Source organism: Patella vulgata, chromosome 2, assembly GCF_932274485.2.
Source record: "Patella vulgata chromosome 2, xgPatVulg1.2, whole genome shotgun sequence".
NCBI classification, from domain to species: domain Eukaryota; kingdom Metazoa; phylum Mollusca; class Gastropoda; family Patellidae; genus Patella; species Patella vulgata.
Window position 1 is genome coordinate 46,301,295 of NC_065880.2, and position 21,572 is coordinate 46,322,866.

At 33.0% G+C, this 21,572-nt stretch overlaps 1 protein-coding gene across 4 annotated transcripts; it reads left to right on the plus strand.

Annotated features, from left to right (window-relative positions):
• Positions 1 to 1,595: 1,595 nt before the first annotated feature.
• LOC126811064 (E3 ubiquitin-protein ligase Mdm2) lies at positions 1,596 to 20,433 on the plus strand. Of its 4 annotated transcripts, none has more exons than XM_050536538.1 (11): positions 1,596 to 1,729; positions 4,343 to 4,404; positions 8,098 to 8,199; positions 9,865 to 9,939; positions 10,121 to 10,254; positions 10,839 to 10,965; positions 11,291 to 11,465; positions 16,543 to 16,697; positions 17,306 to 17,473; positions 17,926 to 18,018; positions 18,681 to 20,433. In XM_050536538.1, exons 2-11 carry the CDS (start codon positions 4,366 to 4,368, stop codon positions 19,554 to 19,556), a joined length of 1,944 nt encoding a protein of 647 aa, XP_050392495.1. In that variant the 5' UTR covers positions 1,596 to 1,729; positions 4,343 to 4,365; the 3' UTR covers positions 19,557 to 20,433. The 4 variants fall into 4 exon arrangements, with proteins under 4 accessions (XP_050392495.1, XP_050392493.1, XP_050392494.1 ...); XM_050536536.2 differs by lacking the exon at positions 1,596 to 1,729 and adding an exon at positions 1,927 to 2,501; XM_050536537.2 differs by lacking the exons at positions 1,596 to 1,729; positions 4,343 to 4,404 and adding an exon at positions 4,568 to 4,752.
• Positions 20,434 to 21,572: the final 1,139 nt, after the last annotated feature.

The window sequence follows — 21,572 nt, forward strand, 5'->3', positions numbered from 1 at the left end:
ATCCATCTCTTGTAAAATGTGGGCGTATCCTGCCTGGCAGCCGCTGGTTACAAATAACATTTGGCTTATATATTTGCCGAAGTATTGTGTTGAGGTTTTTATATTCGTTTCTGTTGAGCCCTGTTTACATCTCGTGACCTTTGACCAAACTTGAAGTTGGTCTTATCAAATAAAGCCTGGCGCACACTATTATTTGAGATCGTTACTTGGAATACTATAAACGCACTCGACTGGCGTTGTACTAAGACAGCGACGTCGCCGCCTGATTATTATGTATTCAACGCGATGACGATTAAAATGCATTTAGAGGTGTCACATGACGAAGCACGTGACAGGGTTTTTTTATTTCGTGATCGCCAAAGTCGTCGTATAGTGTGCTCACTCCATTTATGTTGCGGCGATATTTGTCGCCAAACTCGTCGCTTAAGTTGTCGCATAGTACACCCCCTTACCCCTTTCAATAAATAGCCAGCGTCCGCCACTGCTTGGATATTTTGTAACATTTTAGAGATCATGTGTGAACGATTTGGTTTGTTGTGCCATTAATTGGGGGAATATTCTCTGATCTCCCCACCAACATGTATTTGTCTTATAAGCTTTCTTAAACTCGGGATCCCCCTTATTCATACGACGGTTAATGTTTTTCTGGAATCATCAATTAATATTGACCAAAATCGGTACCCTGGGTGAAAAATCGTACTTTATTTAGTACTTATAACACACATTATAATATCTTTGTGTATTTTTGCACACTTCCAAGTATGTTAGAATTGGCATCATTTGGAAGGTCAGGGTTGCCATATAAAATTAAATCAGGTGTAATTTGTCATTTTATTAGCGACTTATTGGTGCCAAGCCAATGGTTAGTTAACATGCGTCTAAAACTAAATCAACATGGGAAAATAATAAATTTTTCTATAATTTAACTCCTACTTATTATTTGAAGTCCACAGCAGTTCGAAATTACTTGTACATTTATTGTCAGTGAATAATATAAAGATAAAATAAAGTTATACGCCAAACTTGTGTCGCAATTTATTCAGCCTCCCTATAATCTGGGGGTGGGGGGGGGGCGAATGGTTATCACGTGCGCGCTGTATCATAAGGCCTGTCATTGAGTCAACTGGCGTGATTTCGAATCCCCGGTTGTACGTGACAAGGAGTATAGGATCGTCTGTCAAACCTCGTGCGTTTTCTCCGGGTCCTCCGGTTTTCTCCCACTGCTAAAGACCCCTACGCGCAAGCGAATTATTGAAATAAATTAAACCATATGTTAGTCCCGAAATGACCTTGTTTGTGTCGAGTGAACGTTAAACCCCATTTCTCTCTCTCTCCCTTTTTTCCCCCTTTAATCTGGGCGGGCTGTTGAGGAAATCAATTTACGAACATCTAGATATCCAAGACTACATTACTGGTAAATCTGGTCACATTTACACGCTTCGCGGAATCATATCCTGGTCCTTCTGCTTCGCGGAGCACTAAATTTCTTAACCAAAATAACACAACAAGAAATTTGAAATATTTAAATAATTCAATTACTGCTTAATGGTGTTATAATGAAGATATTTTTTTACATATTATTTTCATTCATTATATGTATAGTCCATTTTGTAGAGTAATTTACGATATTTACGAGTTATGACGTCATATTCCCGCCATCACGATGTCGGCTATGAAACTTCATCTCCGCTTCTGTAACAGGTTTTGATATTATATAAATCAACATCAGGTACGTATTTTATTACAATATAACATTTCATTTACCCCAGATCTCTATCAAAAAGTATATTCTCTGTATTGTTTTTTTTATTACCGGTAAACCGATGGAAATGTGAGGGTTTCCCCGAGACATTTAATTTATTGATCAAGGAATTCCCCTTTGCATTGGTCCATGCAGCATCGTGGCAATGTCAGCTTGCTGACATGTCCAGACATGCCGCGGATATTTACGTTGCTGAAACAAGATACTCTTTATTATGTTGAATATGGAGATGATGGCCAGGTACGCGAATAGCAAATGATAATACGTCGGCGTTGGCTAAGAAAAAAATCGACATATTTTATGGGGCCATATTTCCGGTGTTTTGTAGGGGACAGAATATTTTAGATATGTTAATCTATTTTTAGATGACACATTATGTAAACAACAACACGTGTTTTTTTTCCTCTATCAAGTATAAACACGAAAGTCTATTTTAATAGATTACGGTAATAATTTGGATTGTACCCAATTAATACTAGTTTTACTTTAATATCGAGGTGTTATACAGTTGACTGTAGATGGGAAACAAATTTTGGTTGACATGTCAAAACAAATTTATATCTTCAACACATTACCAATGACTTATTTATTCTTCTGCTGGATTAAATTCTAAGTTAGTCTTCTGTGGATGTTGATTTGTATGGATCAGTTTTATAATTGTTAACATCTGCATGTGCTCTATTAACAAAGAAGCAAAGAAAATTGTTAAAAATTGTACCTGATTATTCTATTATGAGAGGTAAGCAACGGTTAAATATAGTTATCACAAATGACTATGTTAATTTCATAAAAAAAATTTAGCATTTCGGTCTTGCTCTTTAAAATGGAGCAAATATGTAATGAATTAAAGTAATATGTAAATACTACCTTTAGAATAACTCTTTTACAAAAATATTAATAAATTTACATCTTTCTTTTTAGCGTCATCTGTAGGCCTACATGTCATTTATTTTACAAAACTTTCCCATAACATTAACTATTTTGAAACTTTATTTTTGAGATATGACACTATTTCTAGTAGTATTTTGTAAGATTATTTAATTTTTATGTAAATTTATAAATATTATGTTAGATGCAACAGAGACTTTGATGAAATGAACCTATTTGGTAAAATTTACAATTGCTGTCTATTATTGTTGATAGTTAATTCTTGTTGAAATAGAGCTTTCAGTATCACTGAGAATAAACATTCAGTTATAAATATTGGTTCTATGAGCACCACAGATTATTAGACTAAATAAGTAGGCCTATTCGTACATATATATATATATATATATATATATATATATATACACAGTATTATGTTAAAATCCATTCTAAGTTGATAAATGTAGTATTGCCACAAAATTTAAAATAGACAATTGGGTGTAGTATTTCTTTATAATGTTCGAATAACCATGAGACTATCTGCATAAGTACTTCAATTAACATGATAAATGGCCTCAGTCTATCTATGACCAATAAATGCATAATATAACCTTTATTTCCTTTAAAGATACTTTCACCCAATTATATATTTATGGGGTGGTTATTTTCAATAAAAGTATGTCAAATTTGTTATATATGGAAAGTAGAAATATCAAATCTTACTAGAAAAATACTGGATTCCCTAAAAACACCCATGGACTAAAATGGGTGATTAGGGATGTCTGCTCGGGTGACGTCAAAGGTTGTATGCAAAAATTGTCTGATCCCTCAGCATTAGGGAGTGCTTGACTTATGGTGAGCGGACTAGGAAAAAGTGAGAGACTTAAACATACAACAGTTTCTGAGATAAAACCCACAGAAAAAGACATTGGCAGTGGATAATCTGAGCATTTAATTAGGCTTTGATATTTTTGACATCGTCTTGTATATGCAATTAGTTCTCCTGGAGACTTCTTTTAATAGATTTTTTATAGCTTGGGTTATTTTCTCAGGAATAATATGTTTTTAGAAGGATCTGAATCAAAATTTTGATAGATTAATTAGTTTGAATATGTTTTTAGTCCAAATATATCTTCAAATCACCCAGTTTGTATGTGGGAAGGTATCTTTAATAGGTGTTCTTTTTCAACACATTGTCTATTAATGTAGTAAAGAAAATTATTCTCTTTCATAAAACTGTTCCACCCTAATAAAGTGTTTGTTGATTAATGTTTTGCTCATTAATGGACGATTAACTGTGATGGGAAAAATTTTTCCTACCTTCTCGATTAATACATCCGTCCCCATGAGTAGTTCATGGTAGTTCAAGTAATCTGGAACCTTTTTGAAAGGCCATTGTAAATTTATTGATGCTACTAGAAGGGCTGATCAAAATGCTAAACGTTAATGCTTAACCTTTTTAGGGAAATAAAATAAAACAGATTATACAATCATCTTTCAATGTTTTTAGCAAGTGGGGATCAGTTTCCATAGTCTCAGAAAATATTGGATAAAACTAATTACCGCTACTCTTAATTTTCCATATTTGTTTCAGAATTTCTACAAGTGTTTAAAAATATTTTTTAAAATGTATATGTAATGAAGCATGAAATACATTCTGGATTTTCTTATATATTGTTTTAAAAAAATATGTCTTTCTACCTCTTTTTGCAGGGTTCATCCCTTACATATTACCCATGTCAGAGGGGGCACGAAGAACATTTAAGGTGGAGGAGGTGAGTTAAATCTAGATATAGTTCAAAGGTCAACCATGGCCCATCCCTAATACTACATACATGTATGTCCTTTTGTTAGTAAGCACAGGATATTTGCTATGCTTCATGAATCCCAACTTGTTACTATTTATAGCCATTATGAAACTACCATAGTCCATATCAAATTTAAATTTTTCACTGTGCGCAATTTTTCGCATCATGGGTAAACTCGTCTTCACACAAAATTGTAAGTGGCACATGCTTTGCGTTACTGTGTGCGAGGGGAATGAGGAGAAAGTATATAAGCAAGATTTTCTCTAAATGGTCATGGCCAAATTCTTTGACAAAATTGCTGCCTTTTATTTCTGTGTAAGTTTTATAATTTTTTTTATAATTATGAATTTTTTTAATTATTTTTAAATACATTTCAAATAGAATAGTCTTCATTATTAATTATTAGAGTGTTACATATACTTATTAAGAGAAAAAGTAATTCATAAGAAAATTGTATATGTAAAAGAAAATTGTATATGTAAAAGAAATATTTTTTTTAGAAACAAAACAATTTATATTTAACAAAAAGTGATAAACATATCAAATGAACTTCAGTTTGTATTAGTACTTCTTGGACATTCTACTGTTTATTTCTGTTTTATTTAAACAAGGTACATATAATTTCAAGTACTTACAATTGGTATTCATGATGTGATTAACACAAGAAAGTAAACACGAAAGGCTAAATATTTTATCGTCACCCTCAATTTTGTTTTGTCTCAATTCTGACTTAGCCATGCGTCTACATGAAATCAATAATAATCATCACCTATAATATCCAAGATAACCTACCAAGCATGTGAATTAAATCAGACTAAATGTCTAGACATGGAGTTCAGACATCCTATATTAACTAATTTCTCCAAAATAATTTGATTGAATTCTGATATTTGAAACCCTGGACAATACATATATATAAACCAATGTACTAATCAATAGAAGACGTCCCTGGAGTCTATTCATTTATTGTTCTGTTAGCTAACACTAATGTCCAAGTCAATACTAATAAACAAATTGAAAATAGACTAGAGATAATAAAAGTGGTATGATTGTTCCCCATTAATCAGGTGTGTAGCATATATTAACCTGTTATTCGTTTATAAACACCTTGTAGTAGATATTGGTGCCATGAAACTTGTCTATCCATGTTGAAACTTGCATGTCTGTAAATTGATTTTGGCCTTGTTTCAAGTAGAAAATTGACATAAGCTTGTCATATTGAACTGTACAGACTATCAAATAGGATTGTTATAATATACATGTATGGTAGGTCATTATTTTTACTTACTCATATATAGATATATATTTAGATGTAACATATAAAATTTCTTTTTAATAATTTTAGCCATAGATCTTTTTATATCGACATATATTTATACAATTAGTGAATAACATGTATTTTATGATAACAAAGCTACATGGTACCCATATTTATAGTTTTAAAGTGAAAAATACTGATATGAAATTAAAAAATATAATTAATGTTTTGGATACTTTAAAGATTGTCAGGGTATTTCAATTGTTTGATGGAGCCATTTTGACTAAGGAAGTAAGGCGCTGGCTCGCTAGCCTGAAGGTTGGGGGTTCGGGATTTTCCGGCTTTGTTTCCCCATGTCAGTGGCGCAGGACGGAGGGCCTGACAAGGACAGTTATCTAGTCATTTAGATGAGACGGAAAACTGAACCCCTGTGTATACATTGGCAGTGTGCATTTGATATAAGAGTAGGTTGTAGCGCCGCTGTCCGGACAAAATTTCCCTCATAGCACACTGTATGGCGTATGCCCATATTCATTAGCCCAGTCGGAGCAGAATAGTAGGATGTTAAACCCCATTTCATTTCATTTCGATCTTTGATGGGGTGTATTTTTATACGTCTTAAAGCTAAATACAACAGATTCAGATATTAAAGCTAAGTACATGTATGACAAAATATAAATATTATTTCTTCAGAAATTCACAAGTTCCATATTCATTATCCATGTTTATGCAAAATGGATAATGAAATGAAATGGTGTTTAATGTTCTACTCCAACGGGCGTACATTAAATTCCAACAGACAAGGGATCTTTTACGTGCATTTCAATGTGTACACGGGACCTTGGTTTTTCGTCCCATCCAAACAACTAGACAGCTGTCCTTGTCAGGCCCTCTGTCCTCCACCACTGACAAGGGGAAACCACACTGGAAATTTCCACTGAACTTTCTCGGCCAATGCAGGAATCAATCACGCGACCCCCAGGCTGGCTCCTAAAATGGATAATGAATGGCTGAAGAGTTATGAATGAGTCATTAGATACATTGATTTATCAATTTTTAATTTCTTTCTATTTAAATGAAATATTTTCAATTCACAATCATTTATTGAATCAAACTGTTTGTTGAGTCATTAGGATGTGATCTGTTTGAACATGTTGAGGAGATCTATTTAAATAATTTATTAGTAGCTGATAACAAGTCCAGGTGATGGCAGACAGCATGTCATTACTTTAATTAACGCCTGATGTCTATCCCAGTCCTAGTCTATTATTTATATACAACTTTATTAGTCTTTTATTATGACATTAATTGATTGAAGCTATAACTATATAGTGAACTATGGATAATTATGAGACACAACTTGTACACAAGCTTCTTAAAGAACAGGTATATGCTTGATATCTAGCTAGGTTCAACTATGATTTACAGATTTTAAAATGATAATTTTAACAGGATCGATAAAAAAAATATCTATTTAAATTTGATCTCAATGATTTTTGTTCAGCTATAGGTCTTATGTACTTGTCATGCATATGTTAGGGTATGCATACTGATTTTTAGAATTTATAGCTGATATCACTCATCAGCTATTTGGAAAGTTCATGTTTATTGTGTTTTTGGTCGTGCATTGGCATCTGTTTTTTCCCTTGATCACTTAGAAATCTTTTGTGGATGCTTTTAAGGGTGAAGTGACTTGAAATTAATACAATGTTTCTGTTCATGAAACAAAACTTATCATCCGATCTGTATGAAAATTTATAAGCATTATTTAAATTAGTAAAACGAAAAAGCCTGTTCAATTTCAACAATTTCTGTACATTACTGCCAGAGTTAAAGCCCTTGTTTCAGTTTGTAGAACCTTGTGAACTCTCAAATGATGAAAATTATAATCTGATCTGTATGAAATTGTCTTGTAATTGCCCCCAATTATCTAAAAAAGAATAAATATGTGACAACCCTTTTCGACTGCTGGGACGATTTAGCTGCTATGGGTGTATGTTACATTGCCTGGCAACCTATCTTGTTATCTATGAGAGGAACTAAAAGCCTATCAAATTTTTCCTATTTCTTATAATTACTTTATAGGTTTTACTCTTGATCAGTTTACTCTTGATTACCTGCAAAACAATAAAAATACAACCACAGTTATGGACTGCTTGGATGACTGCTTGCATTGCTGCATGCCATCCTATCTTTGTATTACAAATTTGGTGCTTTTATGGAATGACTAATGTCATGGATGTCACCTGTTGGGTTGAATTGATGATAATTGATAGATATAAACTGCATTGACATGTCAGTCAGAAGTGAGATAAGAGACAAGTTAATTGCATTATTTTTTACATTGAATGAATTGTGTTGATACATTATAGAGCTTATCTATTTTGTTCTTGTTTTTCCAGTTACCATCCATCATGGTGACATCTGACAGTGGTGCTTCACCGAATGATCCACCAGTAGAGAAATATATAGTAGAAGAAGAAATAACAGTAGGAATACCCCTGGTAGGTTATATTAAATTCTCTTTACCATTTTTATACGCCCACATGGAAGTGTGGACGTATATTGCCGTCGCCCCTGTCCGTCGGTCCGTTGTCCACAATTTCTTGTGAACTCCAAAAGTTTTAATCTGATTGTAACATGGGTGAGTACATTTACATACGAATTAATCAATACTCAGTTATCGATGTTTTGTCAATTGATTTTCTTTGATCTGCTTCATGATGAAAAAAATACCACAGATAAGTACATAACACTTTATTATTGCAAAGGACACAGATGCATATTAAAACAAACACAATTATCAATTTATTAAAACAACACTTTATTATTGGTCCGAGTAGTCATATTAAAACAAACACAATTATTAATTATTAAAAGTGGTCTTTTTGTTTGGTCTGAGTGGTCTTTTTGTATGGTCCGAGAAGTCTTATCAGTTGGTCCAAGTGGTCTATCAGTTGCTCGAAGTTGTCAGGGATTCATTTTATCTCATTATTTGATTATAGAAAATAAATGGGGAATGTCCTGGCTTGTACAAAAGATATTTTTGATTGATACTGTCATATGCTGGTACTAATATTGCTCAGGGTTCCCGCGGTCCTTGAAAATCCTTGAATATCCTTAAATTTAAAATTTCATTTTCAAGGTCTTGAATATCCTTGAATTTCGCGGAAATAGGAAAATATCCTTGAATTTCAGTTGAGATCCTTAATTTTGTTTCAAATGTCTTCAATTCCTTTTAAATATGAGATTATAACGATAGTTGGTAATGTTTTGGTTATTTTTAAGATGAAAAATTGTAACTTTAGGCTAAAAAATGTCCTTGAAAATCCTTGAATTTGACGTATATTTATCCTTGAATATCCTTGAAAAAATGTTTGACGAAGCAGCGGGAACCCTGTTGCTGAACTGCAGTTTTTATCATTGATAGAATAAGCACAATAATTTCATGCTTTATATTATTTCAAAGTCAATATTTTAATATATCTGTTTAAACGAATTGATTATTTTATTACTATATATAATTTATATCTGAGACATATGTTCAATATAGCAGCAGGTTGTCACTTGTTGTGTCTCTATCTAATCTATTTACTTTTACATGAACATACATGTATGTAATCTATAATAAACCATGCCTGTCTTAACACACATATCTCTTATAAGTAGCCTACTTTTTTTAGGTATCGATAATAATTTGTGCCAAATGAACTTAGATAATTTGTGAATCAGTCATCTGCAACATAGATTTTCTTAAGCTTTTACCATGTGGGGACATCATGACCTTCCCAATTGATTATATTGCAACTAAACCATGACTCAACATGATGATTTAAATTCATATCTCCACCAGCTGGCTCAATATTATCCTGTTTACACTGAATGAATGGATTTTTTGGGTGTTGAATTATGCATCAGTGTAAATATTGTGTTAGATAATAAAAATATTTGTTATTATTTATACTACAGAGTATTATTTATACTACAGAGTATTATTTATACTACTACAGAGTATTATTTATACTACAGAGTATTATTTATGTTACAGAGTATTATTTATACTACAGAGTATTATTTATACTACAGAGTATTATTTATACTACAGAGTATTATCATTTAGAAAAACATTCTTGTAAGGATAATCATCAATGTTTATTAATTTTATTTAGGTACGACCGAGTCCAGCATTTTTAGATGTTTTGCGATTAGCTGGTGCAAAAGTGGAAGTTTTCACTAAAAAAGAGGTAAATGATATTAGATGGAATATTTTAAATCTTCATTCTATTTTAGACCTTTCATGAAATAAGTTATTTACAGTTGTCAAATTTATATCTGTCTCTAATTTAGATCCATAGCTAAAGTTGTTTTTGTGTGTCTGTTGCTTAAATGACCAACCATATCATTTCTTAAATTAATTGTTTTTAGATTTGTCAGTATTTAAAAGATTATATTGGTGCCAGAAGATTATATGATGCGACCAATCCAAGAATAGTTTACTGTGAAAATGATCCGCTGGAAAAAGTATTTGGTGTTAAAACATTTACAATAAATGATGTGTTGTAAGTATATGATTTTAATTTGTTTACTGTGGGCGTCACTTGGGAAAAAGGTTGGGAGGAAGGGTCTTAGAATATTGGACTAATCGTATTTGATATAATGTGAGCATGTCACTAGTACCCACACATATATTCAAATATTAGATAATTTTGTTCTATTTGTTATGCAATGTCCGTTAAAACTAATGGAATATGGTCAGTCTTTTGTATCTAATAGGAAATATTTAAGGTATTAATTCATTGGAATCCTCTAATATATATTCCACTATAAACAAATACAGAAAATATCTTCATTTTGAAAGGCTCACAATTTCTAGACATCTAAAAATGTGCCAAAAATAATCCAAAACTTGATCAAATTCATGTAATCGATATTTGAATTGTATTTTAATGATGACCTCTAATACTATAGAAAAAGTAGCATTTGATATCACTACCACCCAGTGGATCCAGGACAACTCTGTTTTATTAAATGATAAAAAAAATCAGAGATTATTCAAAATAACTTCCATTTATTAAACAATATACCGGCTTTATAAGAATTCTTTACAAAACGTTAATGTAATAGATAATGTTATTATTTACAGAGATTTGATACAGAAGAATGTTAGCTGTGTACCGGATACTTGTATTAAACGTATGAGACAAATGGTCTGTAGAACAATGACTGTAACCACACCCACCAATAAATCTACAGCTAATACATGTAATCAGGTAATCTAAACTTAAACATCACAAGATTACAATAGTTGCAACTAATTTAAACTTAAACACCTTGATGGTTACAAGTAAATTGAAATATACAGAGAAGACAACATTACATATCAAGGTACATGTTAAACAGACCTAACTTAAGCATCTTGAGATACCTGCCAACTTAAACATCTCCAGATCCCTACCAACTTAAACATCTTTAGGTCCCTACCAACTTAAACATCTCCAGATTCCTGCCAACTTAAACATCTTGTCAACTTCAAACACAGCTTGGTTTTATAGATAAAAATCATTAATTGATGTATATTTGTTGTTACTTTTTTAGATTCCGGTTATTCCATCTTCTCAGACATCTTTTACAATAGCCACTTGTAAATCTACACCTATAATAACTAGTACAACTAGTACATTAATATCATCATCACGTCATCGATCACCTAAACAACACTCATCTAAAACAGATACAGACGATAATTCTTCTAATAGAAAACGTAAATATGGTAAGTATTTCACTAGATTTTATGACACATACATTTGTTGGCATAAGAGAAGTTTAATATTGTATTGCATAAAAAGTCTGATCACACAATGAATATCAGACACATAGTTTTTTTTATCTTAATTCCATAAATTCTAAATATTCTCCACAGTTGGTTCTTCTTGAATTGATCAGATGGATGATCAGCAATAAATTCTCAGCATTTCTTGAATATCCTGTTTATTTCGCATTCATACTGAGATTTAGATGTATTGATGGTTATATCAAAGCTGATTTGATTATTCATAAATTTGTAGCTTAGGTAATGATTATTTTAGTCAGCATATAAATTGAACTGTGTTGTCAATAAACATCAGCCAGCTAGCCATACATAAAGTGATACAATTATAAGAATGTATATTTCATATGTAGTCCTTGTGACATCATGCACCATTCAACTGGATTAGATTTAAAAGTGTTTTAGAGGGTCTTACACATAAACAGTCATATATTTAATAATTTTAATCAGATTGATGTGAAATTGGCGTGAAGTATTTTATAATAAACACTGGCTTCGAGTATATACCACTTTTATATGGTCATTTTATGGGCTCTTAAAATTTTGTTGCATCTAAATTATCTTGAAAGAAAATTATATAAGCTAGTTAGATTTAGCATACTACTGTATATCATGTCCCTGTGTACATGTAAAATCTTGTTGGCAAAATGCATTAAGGGCAAGTTAATGACTATTATGTAAAAATCAGATGAAAAGATAATGATATCAACCATGCTTTCTAAAATATATTGATTTCAAGTTAATAAAAGAGTCAGGCATATTATTAAAGTATCTTCAATAAAAACTTGCTCTATGATGTCTAATTAATCGTCATGACAACCTGTAACTTACATTATATCTGATGTAGTATAACAATGGCTACCTATATTTAATGGTTTATGAAAATTGATATGTGGACATACAATAATGTAATCAATATTAGTAATATCCTTACTGATGGTAATTTACATTCTTCTATTACATCTTAAACATACATGTCTAATAGAGGTTTACATGAATGGTTTGGTTTTTAGAAAATCTCTGGGTAGGATAATTGGATCATCTTGGCTGGGTAATATAGCCTACACTTTGATTATGATAGCGCAAAAGTAACTTCAATTGTGATAAACAGGCCTATGTAGATATTGATCTCAGAAATAAACTTTTTGTTATAAAATTTATAAAAGTTTGACTTTCTTATTTTATTTATCATGTTCAGAATAGGATAAAAATTAAAATGAAATGAGGTTTGAAGTCCTACCTTTCTGTGCCAACTAAACTAATGAATACAATAATAGAACTATCTAAACACTGATGATTTGACAAGCAAATTTCAAAGCACAATCTCAATTATTGCCATTAAATGTATACAAAAAATGTAAAAAAAAAAAAATTGTGTATGTTCATGACATGCTGAAACTGATATTTTCTTTCAGAGTTATTGCTCTATATCACTTGTACACCTTTTGTGGAGTCTCTACTGACAAAAAATTATTATGCGATTGAAATTTATGCACTGCGTTTATGTTCATGAGACGACATCTTAAGTTAGGATCTGATTACTGGTACATGTACATTTTTTTTATAATAAATGTTAGCACTATGAAGAACTAGAAGCCAATCAAATTTTAATTATTTTTGAGAATAACTTCATGGGTTGTTACACTTCATCAGTTTTTACCTTCACAATAATAAATATGCGAAACCTTTGTTGACTGCTCGGATGTATGTTATGTTGCCTTGCAACTACATTTATTTTATTGTTTAAAAATCAAAGGAGTAAAAGTTGTGAATGAACTTGTTTTATGGAAACCATCAAGTTGGGTGTGAGATGTCTGATCAGGTGATGACATGTAATGACATGTTCATTGTTAAAAGGTCACATATGTATGACAGTATTCAATTTCAACCAATATCTGTTATCGTGAATAATTGATAGTGTTTGACCTTTACTTCATGTAATTACAATTAGCTGGGATCAATATACTATCAATAATCTTATTGTTCTCAGATATTAACATACTATCCGTATAAAAAAAAACCTGAATGATATAATAGATTTTATACTTGATATGAGTGACTATTATAAAATATATCATAACTTTTTGATCATAACTTGTTTGTTGTATGTATGACAAATAGTACATTTATGAACAGGATTAAGGAAATAGAGATAATATATTATATTGTTAAACTAGTTGAAGTTTTTATTCTATGATTTATATAAACATATAAAGTTTATCACTGTATAAAGTAGGGTGACCCACCATAAATAAATATCTCCAAATATCTCGACAATTACGCCACAATATTTATATATATGCCAAGCCTCAAATCAGTTTCACACAATTATAGTCACTAAATAAACGATCATGTTGTACTTAATTAGCTATGACCATTAATCATCTATAAATAATAGACTGAAAACTGGTTCCAAATGTCGTCCATAACATCCAGACACTTTTGAGTAAAAGATAGGTTACCTGCCCTTGTTTTGAAATTAGTCTCGCTTAACCAGTCTATCGACCATTCTACGTCTGATTGACAGGTCGGGATAATCAAGACTACTTTTTTACGAAACATAACAGAAAGCTAGAACAAGAAATTGAATTTAGAAATAAGCACTTTAGACAACTCAACAATTGTTTTAAGAAACTTGTAAAAGTAAAATGAAACTACAGCTAGTATCACGTTCCTGCTAAAGAAAGTGATTCAGAGATAGTATTTGTACTAAACCAAAAGATGCTGCTCTTAACGGTACAGTTAAGGATAAAGCAATTTAAAAAATAAAACAAACGTAATTTCTGAAGCTGCTGTAATAACCAAGAAGTTAAATTTTACTGCTATTCAAAATTGTCAACAATAGATTTTTTACGGCTGCAATAGTTGATATATTTGTAGAGAATTGCACGTGCCATGGCTATTTATCGACTCAAAGAGAGTGCGGGGTAGTCACTGAAGCGTGCACATTTAGCCGTGTCGAGACCAACTTTCTGTAGAGTGCACGGGTCACCCTATATAAAGTCAAATAAAAACCTTCAATAGAGATCAATATGTTTTATAGTTGCCAGATTTTTATTCTATGATTCATATAAACATACAATGTATAAAGTAAAATAAAAATCACAAAATTCTTCAAAACTACTAAAGAAATCAAAAACTCTTAAACATACATATTAAGAAGCAGGATCTATTATGTGGCAAAAACAAAATAATAAAGCGTTAAATTAGAATAATCTCCCACAATCCCCCGTCGAAATGTCGCATAGTAATAAATTCAGTAATTGTGCATCCATAAAATTGTACCCTGTGTTAATATGTTCAATTATTAATTGCTTACCAAAGACCTTAGGTTAATCAGTCGACTGGTATGTATACTATTCAAAAAAAGTAGGGGATATTTGATTTTTAAGTGTTATTAAAGTCACCTAATGAAACTGACGAAGAAACAAATGACAAAATGAAATGAAGTTCACATTCATCGATTTATTCCAAATGATCGTTAGACTAAGTAAGGCACAGACTGACCATTATAAGGGTAAAATGATACCCGGGGTCAAACAGCAAAGTTACCACAGCATCACAACCAAGTCAGTAACGGGTAAATCCTCCTCTGTTTGCCAAACAAGCATTGATCCGACGTGGCATACTCCTAATGAGACGTCTAAGGTCATTTTGGTCCAGATTGTCCCATTCCTGTTGCAACGCAGCAGCAAGTTCTTGGACATTGGCAGGACGTTGTTGACGTTGACGTAACCTCTGTCCAAGCATGTCCCAGACATTCTTGATGGGGGAGAGGTCGGGACTCAGTGCTGGCCAAGGTAATGTGGTGATGTTCTGTTGTTGGAGGTAACCTGTAACGATCCTGGCCCTGTGACATCTTGCGTTGTCATCCTGGAAGATGAAACGGCGGCCATGACGTCGTGCGAACGGCACAACATGGACTGCCAAGATGTTGTCCCGGTAGTACTGGCCTGTAACACGCCCTGCAACAACATGTAAAGCCGTTCTTCCAGCAACAGTGATGCCTCCCCACACCATAACAGAACCACCCCCAAATCGATCATGTCTGATGACGTTAACGTCTTGGAAGCGCTCGTTTCGACGACGCCACACCCTCCTACGTCTGTCCAAAAAATCAACAGTGAACCTTGACTCATCTGAAAACATCACATTGCTCCAGCGTCGATTATCCCAGTGTTGACGATCCCTACACCAACGACGTCTTGCCTGAATGTGATGATCTCTCAAACAAGGGATCACGCGAGGACGTCGGGCGCGAAGGTGACCACTCACTCTCACACCAGTGTCTGTTTGAAGACGAGCGCTGATCTGATTTGCTGTGATGACACGATTTCTCAAGGCCAAGGTACGGATAAATCGATCCTGGGCTTGAGTTGTCGCCCTTGGTCGACCTGAGCGTGGTCTGTCCTGTACAGATTGTGTATCACGGTATCTGGACCATAGCCTGCTTATGACAGACTGAGAAACATTCATCGTCCGCGCCACAACCGCCTGTGTTGTGCCGATCTGTAGCATGCCAAGGGCACGTAACCTTTCATTTTGGGTAAGCCGACGCATATCAAAATTTGTTTTCTGGTCACTAAAACAATTAAACTGATGTTTCCACCCTGGAATTCAATGCCACAATGACTGTAACATTCAAAGTCAGAGTCGTGCAAATCTTGGGTTGGACCCCCATGATGATCCCAAGCATCACCTGCATTCCATGCGGTAGCTATTGGTGCGTTTGGGCGTCACATGTAACTGGAAATGTTTCTTCTGTTAGGTTCTATAGTGACTTTTTTCGTAGTCATTTGCATATTTTAGTATTATGCCCCCAAAATCAAATATCCCCTACTTTTTTTGAATAGTATAATTAAGTTTTCGTTTTGATGGAGTTACTGAAGAGTTGCCTGTTTCTTTCCAGATCTAAAATATTAAAATTTAAAAATTACAGATTGATTGATGCAACACTATTAAGAAATAAACAAGCAGCTTGCCGATTCTCTGAATTTATATTTTGATGATATTATTTCAGGTGCATCAAGTGACCCTACAGACAATCATCAAGTACGTAAGAGAAGAAGATCACTAAATGTTACGTATAGTGATTCAGAGACAGCATCCTACCCTTGGTACTTTCATGTTAAAATGGGAACATCAGAAGCTGATAGTGAAAAACTTAGTGTACAGGTACAATAATATTCTGATATATATGTAAACTGTCTTGTATCACAGGACATACAGGATAAATATTCATACTTCAGGTTTAAAATAAATATGAATTCCAATAATCTGTGAAGTTTGAAACAAATATCTGTTATTGAATGTTGTCAATTTAAAACGAATCTGTTTGAGGTTCTTATGGTTTTTATACGCCCACATTGAAATGTCGTTGTATATTGTAGTCGCCCCAGTCCATCCGTCGTTCCGCCCAGCGTCCACAATTGCTTGTGGACACTCTAGAGGCTATTATTTTCTGATAATTACTTAGTGAGTTGTTACTCCTTATCAGATTTTAGTGTATTATAAATGTTTCATTACCGACAAATTCGACAGCTCTTATTGACTGCCTGGACGATTTAGCTACTGTGTTTTTATGTTTCTTTGTCTGGCAACCTATCTTTAAAATAATTCTAAAGATGATATTTTGTATTATTTCCTTGTATTTATAAACACATCAAAGCATATTAATAATCATGACTACCAGTTATTGCCCCCTGACCACTTAAAAGCCATGTGTCATAATGGTGCTTGTAAGTGTATATTTGTTAACTGTATTTATTGTTATATTTTTGTAGGATAATGCAACAGTAGTTGTAGAAGATTCAACAGATGATATGTGGTTTGTAGAAGAAGATACTATATCAGTACAGTATGATTCAGATGCTTTCTCTGTAGAATATGATGTACAATCAACAGATAGCTATATATCAGACTCAGATTGTAGTTCTATATGTTCAGGAAAGGTATATAATGCTTCTTCTTTCATCTTGTTTTTAAAGCACTTAATACTCAGTCAATAAATGAAAATGATATTAAATGGGGTTTAACATCTTATTTTTCAAAAACAAGGGCTAGTGAATACAAGAAGATCATGTAGTGTGCTAAGAGCCAAGGCAGCGGCACTAAAGTCTACACCTAATTTGATTTTCAACTTTTAAGGGATCCCTAATGTGTGGCCATTTGTGTAAGTGAGACCTAAGCACTGGAAATTTGATTTAAAAAATATTTTATATTCCTGAATCGCAAAATCCCTTTCTTGGTTAACTGAATATGGATCATAAAAGAACAATCAAAACAGTATTTAAATCTTCCTTAAAACATCCATGTAGATGAGAAGACCTGGTTTATTATTAAATAACGCTTGAAATAAAAACCTGTCAAGAACTTTCAAACAATGATTTTGTATAATTTGCAGGATATATTTGTTATGTGCAATGACAGTGATGTAGAATTTTGGGCAGATTCAAGTGGAACTGATATTGAATCAGACCCAGAAATTCCAGATTCTGTAAGTTTTCTTATTAGCTAAATTGACATCTACATGTACCTTATTTTTCCCTTCCAAATGTGAAAATAAAAAGATTATTAGGCAACATATAAAGTTGCAATTATCTTCTACATTTAAGAATATTTATTATACAGATGTGGCATCATCCCTTCAAATAATGTATAGGCAGTGTGCCAATCATACATTATTTATACTAGATGAAATATTGGACTGGCCTGAGGACTTCAATGAAATGCACAGGCAGGATAGTGTCTGATAATATCCTTAAATGACATTTAACACAACTTTATGGATTTACTACTTCTTGGTTTGTTACATGCATCGTTTCAATAAAGTTGTGTTATTACAAATAGGATATTGTCTGTATGTTAAGTTGTTTATTGTTTAAAGCAAGACATTGCATAATATATTGATACTGCATGAGGGCTTTAAACCTAACTTACACAACCATACTTATATTCCAATGATTGCAAAATACAAACTGTTCTCACCTTTTTAGTATCTCTGTCCTTCCATCCTGATTTTCTTTCTGGAGCACATCTTAAAAACTATTCAACTACTAGAGTGTTTGGTGTACAAGGAGACAGGATATTGATGAACTGAGTCTACATATAATGAATTATTTTCTCACTCTTATTAAAGAATTTGTTCAAATATTTTAGGATAAATGGACATGTGAAGAATGTGAAGAGAGAAACACACCTCGTCAAGCGTACTGTCGTAGATGTTGGAAAATGAGACCTGGCTGGTTTGCCAAGAAGGGAAAGAAAAAAGCCTGCATGAAAAGATCATTGAAGCGATCGTTTTCGGCACCCAGTGGAATGTCGTCTTCAGAAAGTAGTGATAGTTCTCATCATCGTTACAATCCGTCCAGATTGAACCATCACTCATCCTCAAGTTTATTATCTTCCGACAATTCACCACCCGTGTGCAATAGATTGTTATCACACCCCGTGTTATTAAATATAGGCGGCTTATCAAAAGGCGTTAGTGTTACAAGGGATGATTCCGGGATTAGTCTAGCATCAAGTTCTGTTCTTCAGTCCAGTCAGGAAAGAGGGTGTTTTAGTCAGGAAAGCATTTCCTTGTCTCCGATAGTTAGAAATACCCTCTCCAACTTTCAGATAATGGAAAGTTCAAGTCAGATTGAAGAGGACTCGTTAGTGAAAAGTAATAATATTGCTGAACCTGAATCAAACTCGGGTAGTGAGTTAAACAAATTAACTAACGATAAATATATCTCATCTGCTATTTTAATTTCTGATTCTGGTGCTAAATCGACTTTTGTGGAACCTTCAAAACCTAGTAGAAATTCTAAAAGTATTTCCAAGAACAATGCAGAAAAAACTGTGAGTAAAAACACAGCAGACGTATGTGTTGTTTGTGTATCTAGACCTAAAACTGGCAGCATAATACATGGTAGTTCGGGTCATCAGGTCTGCTGTTTTAAGTGTGCTAAACAACTTAAAAGAAGGAAAAAGCCGTGCCCTGTGTGTCGTCGACCCATTCAAAAGGTTGTGAGAAACTATTTGTTGTGAATTTTAAATTATTTAACGTCCGCTTCCTGTAATCAAATGTTACAATCACATCAGTGATTTAATCATTGTATACATGTGGGCCCTCATTCACGAAAATTTAAACTAAAATATAAGTATTTGGGTTTTTGATTGACTGAAAAATTCAATTATTAGTAAAACCTGCATTTTCCAAATATTTTCATTTAAGTTTTTGTGAATAAGACCCCGGTTATTTAATTTTCAATATTTATTTTATTTTTATTTTTAATGTCATATTTCATTACATATATGTATCAAATATGTTTATTGTATACATACATGGAACTATTGTTATTCCTGCCATTTATTTAAAGTAAACTGCTTACATCACATTTATCATGTCCAAAGTTAGTTGAGCATAATTAAGTCATCTATTTTTATCTCATAGTTTTGATATTTCTAAGATCAGGAAAATTATAATTGCATAGTAAGCCCAGAACATAGTTATATAAATTTAGTTGTCGTGTTTCACAGTGAAAAGGCTTTTTCACTGGTTTGACTATTAGTGACAATTTACGATGAAGTAAAAACATAGTGTCAAATAATACATACAAATATAGCTTTTTCCAATGTAATTCCTGATGACTGGGGTTTTTTTGTAAAAATTTGTCAGATAATTTAACAAAATTTCAATTCATTTTGACATTTCATACTGATTATGTTACCAATTAAACTTCAAATGAAACAAAATTTTGATTATGAGCTGTGAAATGATGTATTATTCGTATATGGACTTCTTTTATTTCTACAAAGATTGTTAAATTAATTGTGAATTAGAAATGAAATCTGATATTATGGTCTTTCAATGTAATAAATTAAAATATTTAAACGGAACATTGTATGGTCTTTCAATGCAATAAAAAATTTAAACTAAACATTGTATTGTGTGTGTATGTACTGAAACAATCTGTTATGAATTTTCCCTCACTAAGAGACCCGCTGAATATCGATTGACTTCGTCCTCTCATGACCACCAATCTGAAAAACATCTGTCAAAATCTATAGCCTCTATGAGTTCACAAGCCAATTGTTGACCGACAGGGTGACAACCATTATGGCACAATGTGTGGGTGTATAAAAATTAAATAAAATTTGTGATTTCCAGAGGCTCCACAAGCTAAAATGTTTAAAATTGGTCCCATCCAAGATCTTTGGGATATAAACACATTTTGAAGTTAAATCAAAATCAGATAAAAATTGTGATTTGTAGTGTCCATAAACAAATGTGAAGGCACAGGGGCAACAACATAATACTTGTCCACATGAAAAACGCAATGGTCAACTCTCTTTAAAAATTTTATCACTAAATTATGACAGGTTTGACTCTTATTATGATTGTAAGAATGTTGAAAAAGACCCCATTATATGCCAAGAAATAGCATGGATTTAAAATTTAGTGTCAATGGGGATATAACTACCATCGTATGCTATGTACTCTTATATGAATGGGTTTTATATGTACATTTTTTGTAAGACGCTGGCACGCTAGCCTGGAGGTCGGGTGTTTGATACCTGCATTGGTCGAGAAAGTTCATCCAGATTTTCTGGTGTTGTTCCCCCTTGTCAGTGATGCAGGCCGGAAGGCCCGACAAGAACAGCTATCTAGTCGTTCGGATGGGACGTAAAACAGAGACCCTGTGTACACATTAGCATGCACGTAAAAAAATCCCTTAACAGTTGGAATTCTATATAAGAGTCATGTTCCTGAAGCAACGACTGCGAGTTTCACAATATCTGGCCGTTGCTTGTTTACTTCACAATTCCCGAACTTATAACTATGTTATCTACAGACACGCGAGCAGGAGCGTCCAATCAGAGTTTGTGACATCGCGACCTCCACGGAAACCTTGACATTGAATGAACCTTGAACTTTGCAACTCGATTATCACAGGTGGACATTTTACCTTGAAAGCTCGAGACTTGGTATTCGCGACGATCAAGGAATCTGATAGGCTCACAAGTTGGGCTTGTACCCAGTCGAAATTAGTTCCGCAATAT

Coding starts and splice junctions, on each gene's coding strand:
- LOC126811064 (XM_050536536.2), top strand. Junction 9,940..10,120: donor AAGTTTTCACTAAAAAAGAG/GTAAATGATATT, acceptor AATTGTTTTTAG/ATTTGTCAGTATTTAAAAGA. Junction 10,255..10,838: donor TTTACAATAAATGATGTGTT/GTAAGTATATGA, acceptor TATTATTTACAG/AGATTTGATACAGAAGAATG.